The sequence below is a fragment of the Colias eurytheme genome, chromosome 18 (genome assembly GCF_061535395.1).
Source record: "Colias eurytheme isolate Ceu_HAF_F1 chromosome 18, ilColEury1 Martin Lab GWU primary, whole genome shotgun sequence".
Lineage (NCBI taxonomy): Eukaryota > Metazoa > Arthropoda > Insecta > Lepidoptera > Pieridae > Colias > Colias eurytheme.
Window position 1 is genome coordinate 4,130,767 of NC_142997.1, and position 19,326 is coordinate 4,150,092.

At 38.0% G+C, this 19,326-nt stretch overlaps 1 protein-coding gene across 10 annotated transcripts in view; it reads right to left on the reverse strand.

The window, feature by feature from the left end:
* Positions 1-390: 390 nt before the first annotated feature.
* The window catches only part of Atpalpha (sodium/potassium-transporting ATPase subunit alpha), a 36,301-nt gene continuing 17,365 nt past the window's right edge, over positions 391-19,326 (reverse strand). Inside the window, exons 2-18 of one of the 10 annotated variants that reach the window (XM_090112471.1) lie at positions 14,019-14,126; positions 10,242-10,322; positions 9,773-9,904; positions 9,520-9,690; positions 9,183-9,404; positions 8,885-9,103; positions 8,629-8,809; positions 8,285-8,542; positions 7,854-8,203; positions 7,517-7,768; positions 7,151-7,362; positions 6,665-6,848; positions 6,275-6,490; positions 4,928-5,022; positions 2,112-2,286; positions 1,784-2,016; positions 391-1,621 (exon numbers count right to left, since the gene is read on the reverse strand). In XM_090112471.1, the coding sequence (XP_089968597.1) occupies positions 1,501-1,621; positions 1,784-2,016; positions 2,112-2,286; positions 4,928-5,022; positions 6,275-6,490; positions 6,665-6,848; positions 7,151-7,362; positions 7,517-7,768; positions 7,854-8,203; positions 8,285-8,542; positions 8,629-8,809; positions 8,885-9,103; positions 9,183-9,404; positions 9,520-9,690; positions 9,773-9,904; positions 10,242-10,322; positions 14,019-14,027 (3,111 nt within the window). In that variant the 5' untranslated portion in view covers positions 14,028-14,126 and the 3' untranslated portion in view covers positions 391-1,500. Of the gene's footprint in view, positions 1,622-1,783; positions 2,017-2,111; positions 2,287-3,925; positions 4,021-4,927; positions 5,023-5,854; positions 5,950-6,274; positions 6,491-6,664; positions 6,849-7,150; positions 7,363-7,516; positions 7,769-7,853; positions 8,204-8,284; positions 8,543-8,628; positions 8,810-8,884; positions 9,104-9,182; positions 9,405-9,519; positions 9,691-9,772; positions 9,905-10,241; positions 10,323-14,018; positions 14,325-19,326 lie in introns of those variants that run through there. The other 9 variants (XM_090112469.1, XM_090112472.1, XM_090112468.1 and 6 more) reach the window with 9 other exon arrangements.

A 19,326-nucleotide genomic window follows, 5' to 3' on the forward strand; every position in this document is an offset into this window, starting at 1 on the left:
TGTACGTACGATAAACAAACAGCTTACAAAGATCCGATCATTACAATAATATCAATAATGTTTAACGACTATTGTCTGTGAAACGTACATCGTTCCAATCGAACGAGCACAGAAGATCACTCTAAGGAAACAAACATCATTTAAATCTATAAACATTTCATATAATTTAGATTTATTAGTTACTATAATGTTATATATTACTTCTGTAACCATTATTATATGTTATATGTATTCGTTACGAAAATTGAAATAAATCGTCCACTCGGTCCTTCTACCTCCGGCGGACGCTCGCCGTCGTCGCCCGTCTCCCCGCTCCCCACCCGTCTCCCCGCTCCCCACCCGTCTCCCCGCTCCCCACCCGTCTCCCCGCTCCCCACTCCCACCCCCTCGCTCCCCTCGCCACTCCCCGCTACTCCCTACCCTACTCGCACATAGAACAGCCGAGTGCCGACTAAAACAAGATGACTCTATCATAACTGTATAATTTTAAAAATCTCTAATTACGCATCTCTACATTTTGTTATTATCTTTTAATTAATTTAAGAAATAAAATCTTACATAATTATCATGAGCAGCCTATTTTATAAACATGATGAAATTCTCTAATGATCCGATTAGTTTAGAAAAGAAAAGCGTCGTGTCGGGCGGCGCCGGGCGAGCCCGCGCCGCAAGCGATCGCGTCGTGTATGCGTCTTTATTTTAACTACTTTTACGATTGAAAATATGGCTTCAAAATTTCAACTACCTACCTAACAGTAAGCGGTAGTACACTAAAACTCAGGCACTCCACATCGACCTCTCACACACCACGCATCCGATCGAATCGTCAACTAAACTTTATTCACACGAAAAATTCAACTTAATCTAATTTCACTTAAAAATAATAATATAATGGCTTAATTGTAATTTTACAACAAATGCTTTCGTTGGCCGCCGAGCCCGGAGCGCGGCGGGCGTCTCGTTCCGCTCGTCGCCGACGACGATCGTTACTTATTGTACAGGTGAAAAACAATTCTATTAGTACATGTTACTTCAGTGACAGAGAACTAGTGCGGTGATATGCGGTACGCGTTTCGGTGTGAGACGCACTCGCCCTCCGCCCGCCGCGAGCGCCGCGGAGCAACGCTACAGAACACACGGCGACCACAACGCAGTGAAGCTCTGGAACATTCCCCGCTTCGACACGCGGCCGTCGCACGTGACACACATGAGATTCAACTTAATACCAACTTTGAACCGAGCCGGTTCAGACTTAAACGGAACGTGTTACAATTTCACCACCGTACACCGTGCATATATACATAAATAGTTGGAAACGGAGTGAGGTCGCGACGCTCGGCGGACGCTTGGCGGCGCACACGCGGCAACAAGCGGTGAGAAGCGAACACGACAGCGACAACACATATACCGGAACGGCACCGCCTGTCAGTCTGGTAGAACACAAATGAAGGTAACGCGATAACTAACAGTAGCACGACGCGGTGTGGACGTGGTCGGTGTTTAGTAGTAAGTCTCTTGTTCCAGCCAGCCGCCGGGATTGCGGCGCAGGTAGAAGCGCCGGATCTCGTCGTAGATGAAGATCGACAGCATGAACGGGATGGCGGGCAACCACCACACGAACCTGAACACACGTTGCATGTTAATAACTTGTTCACTTACAGTACTAAAAAAATAAACACTTACTTTAATAAAAAAGTAATATTCATTTCATTCACTAACTCATCAAATCTACTTTGGCATCTTTTGAAAAAATTTAACAACAAAGATCATTTTCAATACTCACTTGAGAGGGTACATCCTGAGACCCTTGTCCATACCGGGGGTGTATGACAGGAACGCGGCGAGGGCGGTTTCAAACACGAGACCAAAGTTGAGAGCCCAGTTGCGCATGCCCTGGTGCACGATGGAGTTGCGGCGAGTCTTGCAAATGATCAGATCGGCCCATTGCACGACTACAATCGACACGAAGAAAGCGGTGTGGCAGGTGAACTCGAGGGCTTTGCGGTCACGGTAGGTCTGGAAGTATAAAGAAATATAAATACGTACAATTCCTCAAATTTTCAAAGTACAAAACTAAGAAGAAATTGACACATAAAAATATGGATACGTACCCATTCTTGTCCATAGGAATCAGTCAAGTCATTGATGGCTTTGGAATCCCAGTGCTTCCTGATACCAAACAGTTTCAAGGGCAGGAATCCGTTCTCAGCCATGATCACAAAGTATACGAAGAATCCAGCCGCCGCTTGGATCATTCCGATTTGGCCGTACGCCATGGAAATCAACCTAGTGGTGTTTAAAGAACATTTTAAACCTTGCCATAACATCTATTTTGTATAAGCACGTGCAAATTAAATAAGTCCAGGATTTGAGTGACAAGAAGTAAATAAATATTTAACCTTGGACTATTTAGATGCTGGATACATTACTTTCCTGGACTCCAGTGAATCTATGCAATTCAAGTGAAAACTTTAAGATTGATTGTTTTCACACAAATTATTTGGCAATACATGCATTAAATATCTATTGCAAGTCATCTGAGTCTTATAAGCACATCATTTCATATTGTGGGCATGGCTAATGCTATTGCAATCTATGTTGTCATAATGAAGAATATCTTTTAAATGACACATTAATAGTTGCAGGGGAAAAATTTCTTAAAAAAGGGAATGCAAATCAATTTGTCCAATTTTATTATAATTTTTATTGGGGTTGCAAGATAAAAATCACACTACTGTATAATGAATACCATTGTGATCCAATTGATTTAGTTAGTATGTAGTGTAATTTTTACGAGACACAAATATTTGTCACAATTCTTATACTTACACCGTTACTCCACACATGCACTAACACTTAATTTATGTTAGTAAAAGGGACAGAAGCGTAAGCAGAGATCTGTAAGAAGCTGTAAGACGTAAGCATAGTCTGGTGTATGGTGTATGCCTATGCGCTTAGCCCAGTGATTGCAAAGCCTTGTGCTCTATATAGGAATAAATATATACATAATATATCCTATCATATATATTAAGTAATATATTTAAATAAATAATAATTTTAAAAGGTTACACTCCATGTTTCCTACGCCATTCTTTTAAAATAAAATTTTATCAATAATATTTCTAATTCTATTGTATCTACTCTATTAACACACACACATATTAAGTTTTCTAATATACGCCTAGACGTATATCCTCTATAGATCTAAATGTCATCTAACGTGCATTTTTTTTGACATATCACTTGCTCTATGCCCTTTCTAATATTGAAATATGGAAGAGTGAAAATTGTAGAGAAAAAGGAGTCTAAAGTTGAACTAGGCTAGATTTCTAAAAGATCTATTTTATTTGAAACATTCTTAAAAGTCGTTTAATTGAAATACTAAAAAGGTATGTAAAAATAGATAAAAGTATGTTCGTATTGAAAGGAAGGATAGTCTGACGTCTATATAGTATTATCTATTTAGTCTATGGGCGTATGGTCAATTTTTATTGCCGTGTTGTGAGGGCCCTCCGTAATCACTCTTCCACATCCTCTTTTAATGGAACTGTTCAACCAAGAATAGCCACACTAGTAAAAATTTATTTATTTTTTCTGGTACCAATTTCGTCATACATAGTGCAATTTTGCTATCCATCCTAAAAATGATAATGGAATGCATCGATTTTTAGGTGCGTATGAATTTTGATCGTTCACACGGAGTGTTGCAAAATCCACATAATTATTTACTTCTCCACGTCTGCATGGAAATAGAAAATGTAAACAATTACGTGTTGTTTATGTTAGAATTTGCGAGTATCGAAGTGGATCGGATAGAAAATTGCACGTCGTATACGTTTCTAGTGGGCTAGTCATTGCGTCAACACCCATAATGATAACTAAAAGCGTCGCCACGGGCCACGCTATGGTGGCGGTGCTGGCCAACCTTCTGTTGACGAGGTTGTCGCGGTAAGGGTCTCGCGGCTGCCGCTTCATGATATCGGACTCGGGCGCCTCGTACGCCAATGATATAGCAGGTACCTTAGTAAACACCAAGCAATCAGCACAATCGAACAATACACGCGACGTATAGACGCGCTCTATTACCTACATTACAGTATATACCTTGTCCAACCAACGCCGCTCCAATATCTAATCAATATCTTCATATATACTAAATACGATATAGCTATAAATTGTACAATTGTCTAGTATAAATATCATAAATAGAAATATAGCGTGTAGATATCAAAACAGTAAGTTAGCTCGTTTACGCCGTAAGAGGAGGATACTACACTAAATAGGTGTGAGCCCTAATAAGTCGTAAAATGTTTAAGTGTGTTCTAATAAAATACTTTTTATCGGAATAAAAGCCTACCCATGATTAAGTAATGCGGTGATATGTATACAAATATATCGAATGATAGCGATACTTCGTGTTTCGGTGTGCATGGAGGGTATGAGGAAAAAAATAGATAAAAATAGAAATATCAATAAAAATGATTGAAGTAATAAATGTTTGTAAAATACATGCACGATAGTCAGGTGGCAAACACAGAAGGAAAACATCGAAAACTTACCTTCTACAAACACATATACCACATCAAAGTTAGTAAAATATCAAACCACATGAATAATGGAATAATGTGTTTTATACACGTTACACGTCACACGAAACACGTTATTCCATAACCACATCAAGCTACTTAGAAAAAGAGGGGGAGGTTAGTAAGTACATGAAAATATAAAAGACAACGCAAGGCAGAAAACAGGAGCGGTGCGTCTGTCGCCTTCAATATCCACATACTATTCGTGTACCTACGGGACACCGTCCACAGACTGCAGGCAACAACCAAACCTTAATATTGAAGACTAACACGTGGTATAGCAAGCAAATAGCGGAAAGAATAATATTTTGAGCGAGCGTTGTTCGCTCGCGATGTTTTACCTCTCGTTAACGAGCTTATCAGTGAAAGGATTACGCGGCTGTCGCTTCATAATGTCAGATTCGGCCTCCTCGTAAGCCAGGGAAATGGCGGGCACCTACACAAACACTAGCTATGAGAGCGAACGCATCGCACGCGGACGACAAGCGTGGTGCAACATGTCACGTGGCACAACACTCAACATTCAGCGAGCGTGCGGGCACACGCCGCACAGCACGGCCCCGCTCCGCCCTGCACGGCCCAGCACGGCGCCGCTCCGCCCCGCACTACCCCGCACGGGCGCCGGCGACGTGTGCTCGCAACGCTCGACTATCTTACGACTAATACATAACAAAATATAACAAAACATATTTTACAAAAACAATGACGTCTGCATCTTGACCGAAAGGTGGAACATAAAATTAAATGAACGATGAATGACGATGATGGTTGAGCCCTATCTCAAAAATCGATGACGTGGCTGGATGATGGTGAATATGATGGTAATGACTGTTGTAAATTTTGTGTGTGTTTTGATCCTTTCGCTCTAATACTATTCGGGTACATTGAAACTTACTTTCCCATTATATTATTGACTATTTTGTTAATTACACCGGTCAGTCAACACGATTGTAATAACACAACATTTTGGACATGTAGTATTCCCCCAAATTGATATTCCATCTTTCTTTATGGAGCGGGATGCATTTATTAGTTAGGAATTTACATTCAAAACTTATTAAAAACTATTCATTGCACTCCTTTATACAGGAGTCTATCTAACTGTAACGGCCAATTTTAATTGAGACAGTAAATATTATTGTTACAGTTACATAGACTTTAATTAGAAAAATACACGCACGGACGATATCGAGACAACACCGACGTTATTAGCTGAAAAAGTTGTTAAATGTTATTGGGCAACACACTGTAATATATTTTAAAGAGACCTCTCATTGACAAGTTTGTCGCAAAATGGATTCCTAGGTGGTCTTTTCATTATATCGGCTTCGGCTTCCTCGTACGCGAGCGCAATAGCTGGTACCTAATATCAGTCACATGTTATACTCTATTTAGGTAAAATATCCAATCTCTCCTCATTCATTATCAATTTGTCGATTAAAACATAAGAATTACGTAATGGCGGAACATGTTTTTCAATTTTTCAGTATATTTGCTTTAAGTCAATATTCTGACTGTATTAAAATTCTGCAATTACGTAAAGCACAAGTGCCATATCTTTATTGCTTACTCATTGTTACTGTATTTGCTTATAGGGCGAAAACGTTATTGCGCTTAAAGATACGGCCTTGTGCTTTGCACACATTGGAAAATAGATTCAATATGTAAGGGCATAGAGTCGAACTTACCATGTCAGTTCCGAGATCGATGCAAAGGATGGTAACAGTACCGAGGGGCAGGGGAATGTCGCAAAGGATAAAGGCAAGGAAGGGAGAGATTTCTGGAATGTTCGAGGTCAGAGTGTACGCGATGGACTTCTTGAGATTGTCGAAGATCAGACGACCTTCCTCCACACCGGTGACGATGGACGCGAAGTTATCATCCAGCAAGATCATGTCGGCAGCCTGGTGATTATTAAAAATGACGAAATTATACAAGTAATATTTTGAAATTTGCCATTTTTCATACAAGTGTTGTAAATTATTATTGAGTCGATTTCAGAAAGTAAGACAAAAATATTTTGAAATTTGCCATTTTTCGTACAAGTGCAGTAAATAATTTCTAAAGTCTCCACTTGCCTGTTTGGACACATCAGATCCAGCGATACCCATGGCAACACCGATATCAGCCTTCTTCAGAGCTGGCGAGTCGTTGACACCATCACCGGTGACGGCTACAATGGCGCCGAGACGCTGGCAACCCTCCACGATGATCAGCTTCTGTTGGGGCGATGTGCGGGCGAACACGATCTCCGTGTGATATCTGATTGGAAAAAAATGTTATTAGTACAAAAAAATAATGAGACGTACATAATACACTAGTTGAAATAATGTATATTTAGTGCAAACAATAATAAGGCATTCATAATGTGCGAAATTTGTACGACATTACTTTCAAAGTTCGTTAGAAGACTAATTGTTCTTGGCTCTTGCAGACATAGAGTGGGTTGAACAAGTGTTTTTAAGGAATTTTAGTACTTGTAATATTTCAGGATATATAAATCATGGGTCACATTTAGTGTTTAATTTGTTGTCATAATATGCCCAATTTCATAATGAACCTACTTAAGAATTTCATCCAGTTGGTCAGAGTTAAGATCCCTAAGTTCAGTTCCATGGACCACAGCAGCTTTAGCCTCCCTCGGGTTCACTTCAGATACCGGAATGTTGAGGCGGGCAGCAATGTCCTCTACCGTTTCGTTGCCTTCAGAGATGATGCCCACGGACTTGGCGATAGCCTTGGCAGTGATGGGGTGGTCACCAGTTACCATGATAACCTGTTCAAAATATAATTATTTGAAAATAGTTAATTTTTCAATGCTATTTACGTTATTGAAAATGTATTAGTAATTGTGATGGTAGCTGAAGTATTAATAATAAATTGCTTTGAATTGTCGAGTAACTGTAGTTATGCCAATTATTATATCTCACCTTGATACCAGCGGACCGGCATTTAGCGACAGCGTCGGGCACGGCAGCACGGGGAGGGTCAATCATACTCATGAGGCCGACAAAGCGAAGGTTGTCAATAGGGAAGTTGACGTCATCGGTGTTGAACTTGAAGCCAATTGGGTATTTGTCGGACGGCAGTTGCAAGTCGCAGAAACCGAGCACACGCTCGCCGAGACCACCAAGTTCCAAGTACGCATTGTTGAACGCTTCCTTCATTTCTTCATCCAAAACCTGAACAAAAAAAACAGATTATACAAATAAACATATTAAAAGTTATCAATCTTTATTAATAACAACTGATATGAAGTCACTGTACCTTTTCCTTGCCACCAATGAAAATAGTGCTGCAACGTTCCAAGATTCTTTCGGGAGCTCCCTTCATTACAAGCAAGTGGCGAGGGTCGCTGGGGTCATCGCTCTCATGAATAGACACTTGATATTTGTTGGTAGAATTGAAGGGGATTTCGCACACTTTCTTGTTCCTTTTCCTGATAGACAACACATCTCCGAGCGCGAGTTCCATACATTTGAGCAGAGCAGCTTCTGAGGCATCACCGGCGACTTCCTTTTTCAAGATTGGCACGCCATCCTGACCACCTTTGAATTCGGCACGGTTGCACAGAGTTGCGATTTTAGCGAGCGCCTTGAAACCGGGGCTAGTGCGGTCTGTGGGGAAAAAAGTAATTTAATATGTATAGTTGCGAACTGTTTTAAGTAAAATGTAGCGTATGTACAAATTTTACATACCATACTGAACTCCAGACTGATCTTCGGTTGTGTCAGCTTCAATAATCTGGTTGTCAAACCACATGTGAGCGACGGTCATTCTATTCTGGGTTAAGGTGCCAGTCTTGTCAGAGCAAATAGTGGACGTAGATCCTAGAGTCTCGACAGCCTCCAAGTTCTTTACAAGGCAGTTCTTGGAAGCCATACGTTTGGCAGTGAGAGTCAGACATACAGTTACAGTGGCGAGCAGACCTTCAGGTACGTTAGCTACGATGATACCTGGAAGAGAAGAAAGTTAAAATTACAAATGCCTTTGATTTTAACAGCTATATAAGTTGGTCTTTGAATGTCACAATTTGCCTTACCAATAAGGAAGATGACAGCGTCGAGCCAATGGTAGCCAAGGATGAATGCAATGAGGAAGAACGTAACACCGAGGAATACGGCAACACCAGTAATCAAGTGGATGAAGTGATGGATTTCCTTTGCGATAGGTGTCTCTCCGGTGTCCAAACCAGACGCCAATCCAGCGATACGACCCATGACCTATAATATTATAAAGAATTAGATATATTTTGACATAAACATTTATAATAACATACAAGTGATAGATTTACATACGGTATTATCACCACAGCAAATGACAACTCCCTTAGCAGTTCCTTCAACAGCGTTAGTAGAGAAGAAGGCCAAGTTCTTGGTTTCCAAAGGATTTTCGTTCGTAAATTCAGGTCCGCGGGATTGGGGCTCCGATTCACCAGTTAAACTCGAGTTGTCAACTTTGAAGCCGCGCGATTCGATGATACGAATATCAGCTGGGATCCGGTCGCCGAATTTGACCTATAAAAATATTATTTTTAGTATGTGATAAATCATTTCACACATTTATATCGTAGGTACTTCCAAGCTTTAAATTTACCTCAACAATGTCACCAAGTACAAGATCTTCAGCACGCAACGTTAACTTCTCTCCTTCACGGATGACGGTCGCAAACTGAGGCACCATATTCTTGAAGGATTCCATGATCTTTGATGACTTGCTTTCCTGATAGTATGAGAAGATACCCGTGACGATAACGACAGCCGCCAATACGATTCCGAGATACAAATTGTCGTCTGAAGGTTCTTCTACCGTACTCGCCTTTAACAATTAAAAAGAGGAAAAATAACAAATGATATTTGTACCAAAACAAAAAAACCATTAGGTTTATGATCTTAAGATTTTATCATGAATCTGTTTATTACTGTATACTGACCTGGATTCCGTAGGCAATAAAGCATAGAATAGCACCAATCCACAGTAATAACGCGAAGCCACCGAATAGATTTTTACAAAACTTCACCCACTCGGGCGTCTGTTTTGGGGGTGTGAGTGCATTTGGACCATCTCGTTCAAGGTTTTCTTTCGCTTTTGCATGACTAAGGCCCTAAAAGACAAGGAAAATGATAAATTAAGTATAAATCACATTTAATTCCACCAATACAGTTTCAATACTTCACACCACTTACATTTTCTGGGTGCGTCTGAAATCTTTGGTAGAGCTCTTCGGGCGTTACTTTGTGGAAGTCGATGTCCAATTCTTGTTTAAGATCATCTAAGTCTCCAGGTTTCCGTTTCTTCGCAGGGGGTTTTCGCCGTGTCTATGGGGGGTACAATAAAAAACAATGTAAATTTTATGACAATTCTATATCAATATCAAATAAATTAAGCAGATTATTTTTATTAAATAAAAAACAAATAAGCAAACAAAATGTTATCATTCCACATATCATACAGGGACGTGGGGTACCATTATCGCAAACAATTGGCACATGAGTTTTTCATTATATCCGAATATATGCAATGATAACATTCGCCAATGGTATGATGAATAACATGCTTATAAAATAAAGATCGACGATTGCTTGCATGCAGTTGAAGCGCGCGCCGATCGTTATTTAGATGCGTTGAAATGACATGGTAATGCAAATTAAAAACCTTGTAATGTCCATCAGCTGTTCTATTATCATCCTTAATGGGGCCGATGGTGGCGACACGGTACGAGTCGGTACGGCCATGCTGTAAACATAACTAGGGGCTAGACACAATCTACTAGGCGGCCCTAGGGCCATGCAATGGTACTAAGTGGTATGATAGTGACATGACATCGTATGATTCTAGACAAATGAAATAATACAAAATAGAATCATGCGTTATCAAGTGACAAAAAATAACCGGCCATAGCTCACTTTAATTAATTATTTAACATAAATTATTATTCACGTGTAACAAATTTCAGAAATACCAGTTAGATTTTGCATACAAACAGAAACAATGAATTTGAGCAAAACAAATTTTCAAACGTGTAGCTAATTCGAGCAAACATGGTTGTAAGACTAATTTGAAATACAAATAAAATAACAATTTCATATTATGTACATGTATTTTAGCCACCAGTGTGGGTACAATGGAGTGGTCGCAAGTGTAACCTTGGCGAGTGCTCTGTAGTCCTGCTAGGGATCACTGGCTCAATGGCGCTCAATTGAAATGAACTAGTTACGTGTGCGAACCTGAGCGCTTCTGTAACCACGGTCACATCACGCACCTACATTCATGCACGAGTTAGCATTCACTTTATTTTACCCCATATTTAAGATTGAATTCAATAATGGTACATAAGCCGAACTATTTCAAAGCAAACGTTTTCAAACCCATTAGCTGCACCAAGCAAAAGTAACGAATCTACATTGGTGGTACAGTTTCTAAATGCGTCCTCGTCTCGTAAACAAGTCAGCCATCACCATCGATAATTGATAAACGTTTTCGTAGCGGCCCTCATTAAAATATGCTATGAATATCCATGACGGCGACTATTTCAGGTGAAACAATACAAGCGCGCGTTATAAACACATGCTCGTAGCTGAACATCGTTAAATACTCATTATTAAGTAACTTTGTCGGTCAAAGCGGACGTAAAATTAACCGCTACATATGTATGAAACTTGTATGAAAAAATAAAATGCTATGAGCCAAGTCTAGAATTAATTAAAACAAAATTTCATGTCAGGAAATCTAAAAGTCGAAATGATTTAATATTTATGTGGTAGAAATGAAACAGAGCACGTTTTAGGAAGGCGTGAGCTCCGTTACATAAGCTTGGGCCAGCACGCGTGCGCATTAGGTCCAACCCCCGCTTCGACCCTCAACATAAATAGCTAAAAGACAAGGTTGCCACCCCCGGACCCTAGCGACCGCATTCTATAATCTCTGTAAAGGTTAAACCGGAATATTCGATGGAAAATTGAATCCGGTTCTGCTCGGCACAAAACCGATTTCTTTGCAATTTAAACTGGAGATGAATGCATTTAGATTTTAGAGCTTTGGAATAATGACATCTCTTAACAAAAGAACCCTGTTTAATACGACCTTGTCTGGATTTCTATGTGATAAATGGACAATAGTATTAAACGGCTATAGAACCGAATTTAGTATGATAAAGATAATTAGGTCTTATACTAGGTACTTATTTAATTTTATATCGAATTACAGATCGAGTTCGCAAAAAATTGAAACAATAACAAAGAGTCATCGATGTAAGATTCACTGTCACGGTCACGATCCGCTTTACACCGAAATTTTGTGGTTACTATCGTAGTAGCTATCGAAACATGTGAATGAGACAATTATTTTTAACTAATGCCGCGTCGCGACCAGCTGCGTTTGACGTCTGATGATATGCTTCCAGTGCCAAAACACTATTAGAATGCGCTCACGTGTTTTTGTTGGTACACTTTGTCTGAGAATCTATTCGATTTATCTATAGTTTAATTGGCCCAGAGGACAAAAGAGTGGGAGGAAGTGGTGTTTGGTATATTTTAAATTTAAATGCATTTCCTTTTTATCAAGACCTAATCAGTTGCAGTAAAATATTATATGCTGATCAAAATAAAATATTTTTGGTTAAATATAAAATTTGGGTGTACTGAACTGTAACTGATAATAGGAGGTCACCTAAAGTGATATTTAGACGTACTTGAACTCTAATTAAAATGCAATATAAAATGATAAAGCATCAAGAACAAATAATTTTTTTATCAATCACTGCAAACAATTAACGAAAGTCTATTATAATTAATGAAGTGAAAACTTCTTTAGCGCCGTTGAGCACTTTTTCTGTAATGGGTATAAAATCTTAAACTCGCGTCAGGACACGTAACCTGATCGAAAAAGCGTAAGACGGATGGATATCAAACATGCTCAACGTTAATATAATATAATAATAATCAAGTTTTCACTTCTGCCGGCACTCCCGGAGTGCAACCCGTCTTTTTATATATAACATAATGAATAAGAAGAGGAATTCCCATGTAAGCATAAAATTGCATATTAATTAATAGAATATAAAAAACTTAAGACAGTGTAGCACTCAAGACAAACAATAGATCAATTGACCCAGATTTACTTAGAACTCTTACAACTTCGCCCTTCTCTGTATACCTAAAAACCGAATCATGCGTGTTAAAATAAAAGAAGACCCTTGGAATAAAGGTAGGAAGTATATGCTATATCCTCCTAATCTTAATTATCAGAAATATGATGGAAGCAATTTTTATTATTGATTTGAATGATTCCTATATCATCGTTTTCCAAGTTCCCCTACGTACTTCGGTTTATTCAATGTCCAGTAAAATTTTCAATATAATATGAGAGGCAGTTCAATTATCCTGTACCATTGCGGTTACGTAAGTCCAGCCGTTGGAGAGAGAAGGATCAGATAATGATTTTTTCGGATAATAAAGGCCCAAGGACTTGGTCTAGCAACCTAATTGATGTGTGCGTGCTATCGTCATAAAGGATAAAGGAAATACTCCAATAGAGCGACGGCACTCTATGCGATTTAAATGACATAATGACAAGGCAATTTCCTAATAAACCTTCGGTGCTCTTACACTTACAATTCTCGGGCTCTAACCGCGGTCGCCTCCCGCGACTACCTGTTTAGTCACATCCTTCAGAACACCTTGGAAGAATTTATTCTAATAGACGATAATTTTAGATAGAAATATTGTATGTTCTAGGGCACCCATTGATGCTATTCTAATAACTTTTTGAAATTTCTAATTATTTTGTGACAAAAAAGGTTTTGAATTGAAATTGAAATTATCTCCGAATCGCTTCCTGAAGGGTGAAAGGTGAAGGGTGTTGTCCATTTCATCCCGATCTCATAAATTATTAATGATTTTTCAAAATGTGATCAATGATAACTACAACTATTCTCTACCAGAAATTTTGAATGTAGTAATATAAATGATTATAACTAGTAAAGCGGCATATGAGATAACCACAAAGCAAAGTTTCTCCTGCCGCACAGATCAATACGAGCCGTTACGCAACCCGGCCGGCGCCGTCTTCAACCTTTTGCTCCATATAATATTTTCTCTAACAATTATAAATTTATCGCTATCAAAACCAAAAGATTTAGAATATACGAGGCTGATTCGGTATGATGTGCCCTTTAAAACAATTGAATTGCTTTATTCAAACTCCTAGTATGAATGCGTGCTCAAGCTAAGACTAGAATAAAAATGCTAAAGAGCTTTAGAATAAAACGAAACTGATGATTTGTAAATGCAGGAATATTCACGTAGCAGATTATATGACAAAATGTAAAGCTTAAAACTCGCTATTAATGCTATGCGTTCGTATGCAAGTGTAGAGACAAAAGAATTTAAACTACTATAGGCAAACCATTCCTGCAAGCATAGTTGCACTCACCTCGCCCATTTTCGCTAGTCTTTATTGGAAAAGGCGGTTAAAAAAGAGCAAGCCGCCTCCTCGTAACGCTTGTGTTCTTCGATGGAGCGGAGTAGGATGTCCCTAGTTCTGCAAAAACGAAGACCTTTACGGTTCCCTCGTTCCAACGGAAAAACTTAAAAATGTGTGCGCTTTCACGTTGATTCGTCGCACGGCACTGGGGCTATGTCATCGTGATACGAAACTAAAACCCGGTATGAGAGGAGTGCAAACGGAAGGCGAAGGCACGGCTTTCGGCGGCCTGCTTCGGGCGGCGACTGGCGATGGGAGCAGTGCTTATTGAGCCGACGGCGCACTGACGTCACACTGCGTCACGACGCCAGCGCCGCCACTGCCAGCGACGCGCGCAGCTCTCTGCGCGGCGCCCTCTGTTGCCGCACCGCCCACCCCGCTCGTAACCTTCCACAACCGGCCGATGACAACCGCCACCGTTCGAATCCATTTCCTTTGCCTATCACCCCTTATCAAACTGTCAAATCTCACCAACTCCCTATTTAGAATGTCATTTCATCAATCAAATGGCTATCAATTACCGACAGTAATGTAAAGTACAAGTTACGTTGTGTGCCCTACATGTCCTACCCTTACGTATCTTCGTATTATGTAGTATGTATTTTATAACTACATAGATCTAAATCTATCCGGAATTTTTCCTATTGTATTACGTACCTACCTACTTAATAATATTTCTTTCTTTGTCTTGAATGTTTAATAATCATTTAGGTATTCAATGGCAATAAAAGATAAGTTAAAAAGCTTAAATTTAAACGTCATTAAAAATACATTTCGCCTATACAGAGTAAAATATTTTTAGAGCGTTTTTACGGCGAGTGAATGTTTTACGCGGTATTTTTATTACACTTATATTATGATAATGTAATAAACTGAAAACATAAAGCGATTTGGTTATATTGTTTCATAGGAATTCCTGAGGTATCTGAGGATAAAGGCATCCGTAATATAACTATAGGTATAACAATCGCAAACGCAGTACATAATCATTTTAATTTTCTTGTTTTTAAAATGTTAGCAAAATTCTTTTACGTAGATTTATACATACAAATTTATCCAATCCTATTCTTAGCTTTCATCTCGGAGATGGAAGGATATAAAAGAATACAGTAAAACAGAAAAGGGGACACGGTCCCTCATTGTTAGAGGGGTATATTTTGCATAACATTCTTTTCTTTTTGCAAGAAAGAATTCATTTCAGAAATTTCACTGAGTAATAAATCATACCTATGAAAATATATTTCAATTGAATTATATCCTTCATCTGCATGCAATAGAATTATAAAGGAAAAATCTTATAAAACTTATAAAAAATACCATAGTGACCATGATTAGGTATTTTCAAATTTTTTGTAAAATCTTTTATTAGAAACGATAATATGTTCTATCAAGAAAATGTATCTTTCGACCTATATCATACATTGTCATAAAATAAGTGTACCTAATTAGTGTACATAAATCGTAAGTTTCTGCAATACCAGGTGCGACACCTGTCTGATATTAATTTCCGGTACTTGATGTCGCCTGGCTTCTCGTAATTACTCGACAGCAAATATAGGACATGAATTTCAGGCCGTTAGTCGTCCACTCGGTCACGTAATACAGCTTAAGGTTGTTTTTAACCGACTGCCCTGGAGCTTTAATCGTTAATGAACGATCATAGGGCAAGATAAGTCTATACTTCTGGTGATCGAAATTCCATCAAAAATTTAAAAGGGCTCAAACGGACTCTACGTTTAAACGTAGTAAAGGAGTTGAATAATGGATTGGAATTGAATAAATGTAAAATTAATTTCCATATATCTATGCAAGTGGACCGAATCAATAACGGAGCTATATTTCCCGAGTGCTATAAACTACGCATGCACCGCACGACCCGGGATTTTCCAAGCCGTAGGTCAGTTACGTCTTCTATGCGTCGCTTAACTTTTATCGACTTAATTTGCAAGCACTTGAGTTTAGCATAGCAAAGCATGCAATATGCATATTATAATTTTTAATTAAAACGTTGTTCAAAATGTTTGTAGCACTTTGTATGAAACATTTAAGTTACACTTTTAAAATTAATTACGCTCTCAAAAGTCAAAAGTGTAATAATTTAAATATTTCAAAAATGACCTATTTTTGTGAAATATTCTCATTTATAGCGTTAATTTCCATTGAAAGATATTACCTACACATTACTCGATTTAAGTAAATAGCTAATCGCTATACATAGGTATTGCATTTAAGTATGCAAATCAGAAGGGCTAGTCGGGTTCTGAATAAAACAGTAGAAAATTATGGTACATGTTAAAGTAGACAGGGGCTCATCAAAGTACAATAATTCCTAGGCGCCTATGCATTATGTAAGCATTAGTAACATTCGGAGTAGGGCCATTCCTCCGGCACGGAGACCGGCTGATATGAAAATTCGTCGTCGGTTTGCGGGCGTGGGGATGGGAGGGGCCGTGGTTTGGGGCAGGAGGCGAAGGCTCTATTTGGGTCACCCCGGGCGTCATTCCGCGATCAATAGCGGAGCCGGCGCGCGCCGCTCCCCCCGCCTGCGCCGCGCCGACGAATATCCAACGTGTCTACTGACTAGCTGCCCCACCGACGTTCAATTTTATATTATTTTAAGAGCTATTACCTACTTGTTATTTCTTACATGTCACCGAAGATAATGATATGTTGACTTTACTGAATATGAAATGTTTTTATGATATAACAATAGGCTGGATTTTTTTTTGTACCTACTTGATACTTGGAAAAATATGGGCATGTGGGATAAATTAAATAGGTATATTTAGAATAAAAATAACTAAATACATAAATTTATAAATATACTTACACTGATACATATGATATATATTATGATACTGATAAATATACTTATACTACTAATAGACTTACACTGAAATTGTATTATTTCGCTTTAAAACCAAAAAAAGTCCAAGTTCTTCCCAAATTTTAGGTCAGAGAAAGATTGACCGACTAGCTAGCAGTCCAAAAATAAACTTTCATAAGCCACTTTATAAGAAAGATGGAGCTATAAATCAGCGGTCAGCTTATTCTCAAGTGTCTCACATTTATTACAAAGTGCCGAGAACGAATAATGAGCAAGCTATCGTCGATAAAGTAATGGGCAAGAACACTGTAGCATTTGAGATTGGTACCCCAATTTAGCAAAGGGTACAAACTTAAAATATTATGAATATTCTGCTTATTTTGTGAACGGTAAAACAGGTAGTAGGTCAATGCGATTTATTCAAACGCCCATTTGCATTATATGTATAACTGAAGTTTGAATAACTTTTTACATCAAGCAACAATTGATAAAAAACTTGTAGTACGAATAAAGCTACTTAAATATTCGCATAATTTGTGTTCCTTTGAATTGTAAAGTTCTCATTTTTTACTCGGGGGTCAACGCCGACCGCTGAGACATAAAAAATAATGCTTTTCACAATTTGAGGATGTTAAAATTATTTATCAAAATGAAAATGAGAAAATAGTGATTTTCGTTTCTCTCACACAAAAAATTCATGCGCAGAAGATTTTTGTTGCATTTGTTTCTTTCAAAACACGAATACATGCTACAGTAATGCGAAAAATTAACACATATATGCAGAGACCATCTAAATAATCACAAACACGCACTATTACGTGAAGATGCTTTTGCATTCCTTATAGATAAAACCAAGAGAGATAATAAGCTGGCATCGGCAACCACGCCCTATCAGGAAGGCTGTTGTGTAAGTAGTAGCTTATTTACAGTGGATCATCGTATTTAGTTACCAGTGAAAGAGCTGGAGATACACATATTTACACAAAGACATAAGCTGTCATCGTCGTATTTTATTTCTTAACATATAAACTCATTACTCATAGAATACATAAGAGCCTTTTGATCCCTTATAAGCAGTAGGTTAGAAGGTTAGCGAACGAACTTTTTATAATGAATATTCAAATACGTAACACAATATACAGATACATACAGTAAGGAAACTTCATACAAAATGTTCGAAATGGCTCCCCCCCCATCAAGCGTGTTTACAAGGGTATTGAGGGGGATCGATAGTAGCGGGTGACACATCCACAGATTTTGAATATAGTATGGAAAAAAGTTTAAAGTGATGTCATTTCACATTAAATAAATATCGATTGTTTCAGTTTGTAGCCCTTTCAATAAATATATTTGTAAATACCATATCTGACTACAAGTTAAAAAGAGACTATTTTTTAATTTCTATAGATATGGCAGTATGAGTTTTATATTATGTTGACATATTTTCTATCAAAATGATAGCTACAAATAGTACCTATTAGGAGTCCAGTCTGTTTAAAGATCGCATCTATTTTTTACGCAATCTAGAAGAGCACGAAAATATAAAAAAGGAAACCTTAAAAAAATCTTGTTTAAATTTATGTGCATAATTACGTAAATATTAGGGAAGAAAAAGATAGATATTATAATTATTGTATTTTTATCGATACGTGGCGTCTCCACTTTGTCAAGCACTAAGCCTGTCAAACTATTTTCTTTTTCTTCCTAAAACAAAAAGGTAGAGGTTCTATGCTCGTAATGTATAATAATAATTTTAATTTATTTTTGCATATTTTGTGTTTTTTAATTTAATTTAATTTATCGTTTTAAAAATAATTTAGTAGGTATACCTACATACAAGTATTGTAAATTCTGGTTTAAAATAATTATTGAATATATGTATAGTACAAATATCAAGCATTATAAATAATTTAGGTACATTAAATAGCCTTCGGCGTCCATAACAAAACTAGATTTCGAAATATAGCACTGATAAAAACGTATTTACTTTTACAAGCTGTATTAATTCGGATTGTTTCTTCTTGTAAATTCATATTTAGGCTACACCATTTTTGTATTTTAACGGGTTTTAATCTCCAAATTACCACAAAATCAACTGTGAAAAAAAGCAAACAGAAATATACAGGCTGAATTGATAACCTTCTCCTTTATTTTTCAAGTCGGTTAAATATCAAAAAGTAACAGCCCTATAGCTATACGTCATAATTTCATGGGGGGGGCTTAGTTTCCTAACTGTATGTACGTAGTATATATCTGTCAACTGTGTACGTAATGTGTAAATTCCCAAAAGCAAACCTAACCTAAACCATAACCCTACACCATAACACTTGTTTCAAAAATAACTGAATACTATGTCGAAATAGAAGGTAAATGGCGAGTAGTGACGTAAGCAACCGACTAGACTTGATGCCAAAACGTGGCCATAAAATT